This window comes from Phytophthora parasitica (genome assembly GCF_000247585.1).
Source record: "Phytophthora parasitica INRA-310 unplaced genomic scaffold supercont2.7, whole genome shotgun sequence".
Taxonomy (NCBI): domain Eukaryota; phylum Oomycota; class Peronosporomycetes; order Peronosporales; family Peronosporaceae; genus Phytophthora; species Phytophthora nicotianae.
In genome coordinates, this window is record NW_008648993.1 from 497,993 (window position 1) to 499,120 (window position 1,128).

The window sequence follows — 1,128 nt, forward strand, 5'->3', positions numbered from 1 at the left end:
ACACACACACACACACACACACACACACACACACACACACACACACACACACACACACACACACACACACACACACACACACACGCAAGGAGAAGCTAAGGGTGGTGACAATATAGCATTCGGATTTGAAAACTTTGAGTAACATTATCCATTTTTCATACTATTTCATGAATTTATAATGCCCATTTTATGCTGATAAGATGGAGGCAATTATCATAGCATTTCGTTCAATTCACTTAATATCGGACTCAACTAGGGCCGTTTTTGTAGTGTTTCTCAACACACACCATATCGGCGTGTGTCAGACAACTTCAGGAGACTAGGCAGTCTATAACATTTCGACTTTTGAAATCTTTGGCGTCTTCTCCCAACAGTCCCCCTCACTTCGCAATGAGGGGAGTTTCTCTCACTCAAGAAAACGCGGAGGAAGAAGGGAAAGGAGAGCCTACACAAGATCCCAACGTCGGGGATCCTATCTACGACGAAGGGTGGAGCGACGCCACTAATCAACGACGACACGACGGGTTTGTCACTGCAGCAGACTACTTGTTAAACGAGGCGAGCGCCGGTTGCAGGTCTTCCGCTAACCTTCGTACCGGAAGGGCTTCATCTGCCGAGTTCTCCCGAACCCCGAACGCTAGTGCACGTGGCGACGGCTCAAACGCCGGTTGCAGGTCTTCCGCCAACACCGCCGCTGTCGCCTCTGCCAAACGCAATCAGCTGCCTAGCATGATCGACCCAGTAAATCCGTTTCAGCTTCAGCTAAAGCGTACTAACCCACTCTGGCTGACTGACTGACTACAACCCTGACGGAACAGGTTATGTGGCGACGCAGTGCTACTACCCGTTGTACGACTCGAGCGACCTGCGCAAGGAGTACGATTTTGTTATTTCCCGGCTTAACTTTATTTGAGACGTGGAAGCGGATACTTCATACATTAAAAATAGCACTACAGAACGCAAGCTTTAGAACAGAACCACCTTGTATTGGCGAAGTGTAAACGCAAGTCGGTGAGGTCGTTAAAGTTAGCATTGGCTAACGCTTTAGTCGATGCTAGCGATGACGGAGGTTCAATCCACTCTAGCACACCGTAAATACTTTCGCACACTGCCAGCATGTGGGGGGGG

The 1,128-nt window shown here is 48.9% G+C and overlaps 2 protein-coding genes across 2 annotated transcripts in view; one reads left to right on the forward strand and one right to left on the reverse strand.

The window, feature by feature from the left end:
• The window catches only part of PPTG_21642 (hypothetical protein), a gene marked incomplete at both ends in the record, with an annotated part of 1,081 nt that extends 929 nt beyond the window's left edge, over positions 1 to 152 (reverse strand). The window contains one exon of the mRNA XM_008899273.1: positions 144 to 152. Within this exon, the coding sequence (XP_008897521.1) occupies positions 144 to 152 (9 nt within the window). The remainder of the gene's footprint in view (positions 1 to 143) is intronic.
• Positions 153 to 390: 238 nt separating this feature from the next.
• PPTG_05158 (hypothetical protein) lies at positions 391 to 913 on the forward strand (the record flags this gene model as incomplete). Its single annotated transcript, XM_008898657.1, has 2 exons — positions 391 to 769; positions 819 to 913. 2 exons carry the CDS (start codon positions 391 to 393, stop codon positions 911 to 913), a joined length of 474 nt encoding a protein of 157 aa, XP_008896905.1.
• Positions 914 to 1,128: the final 215 nt, after the last annotated feature.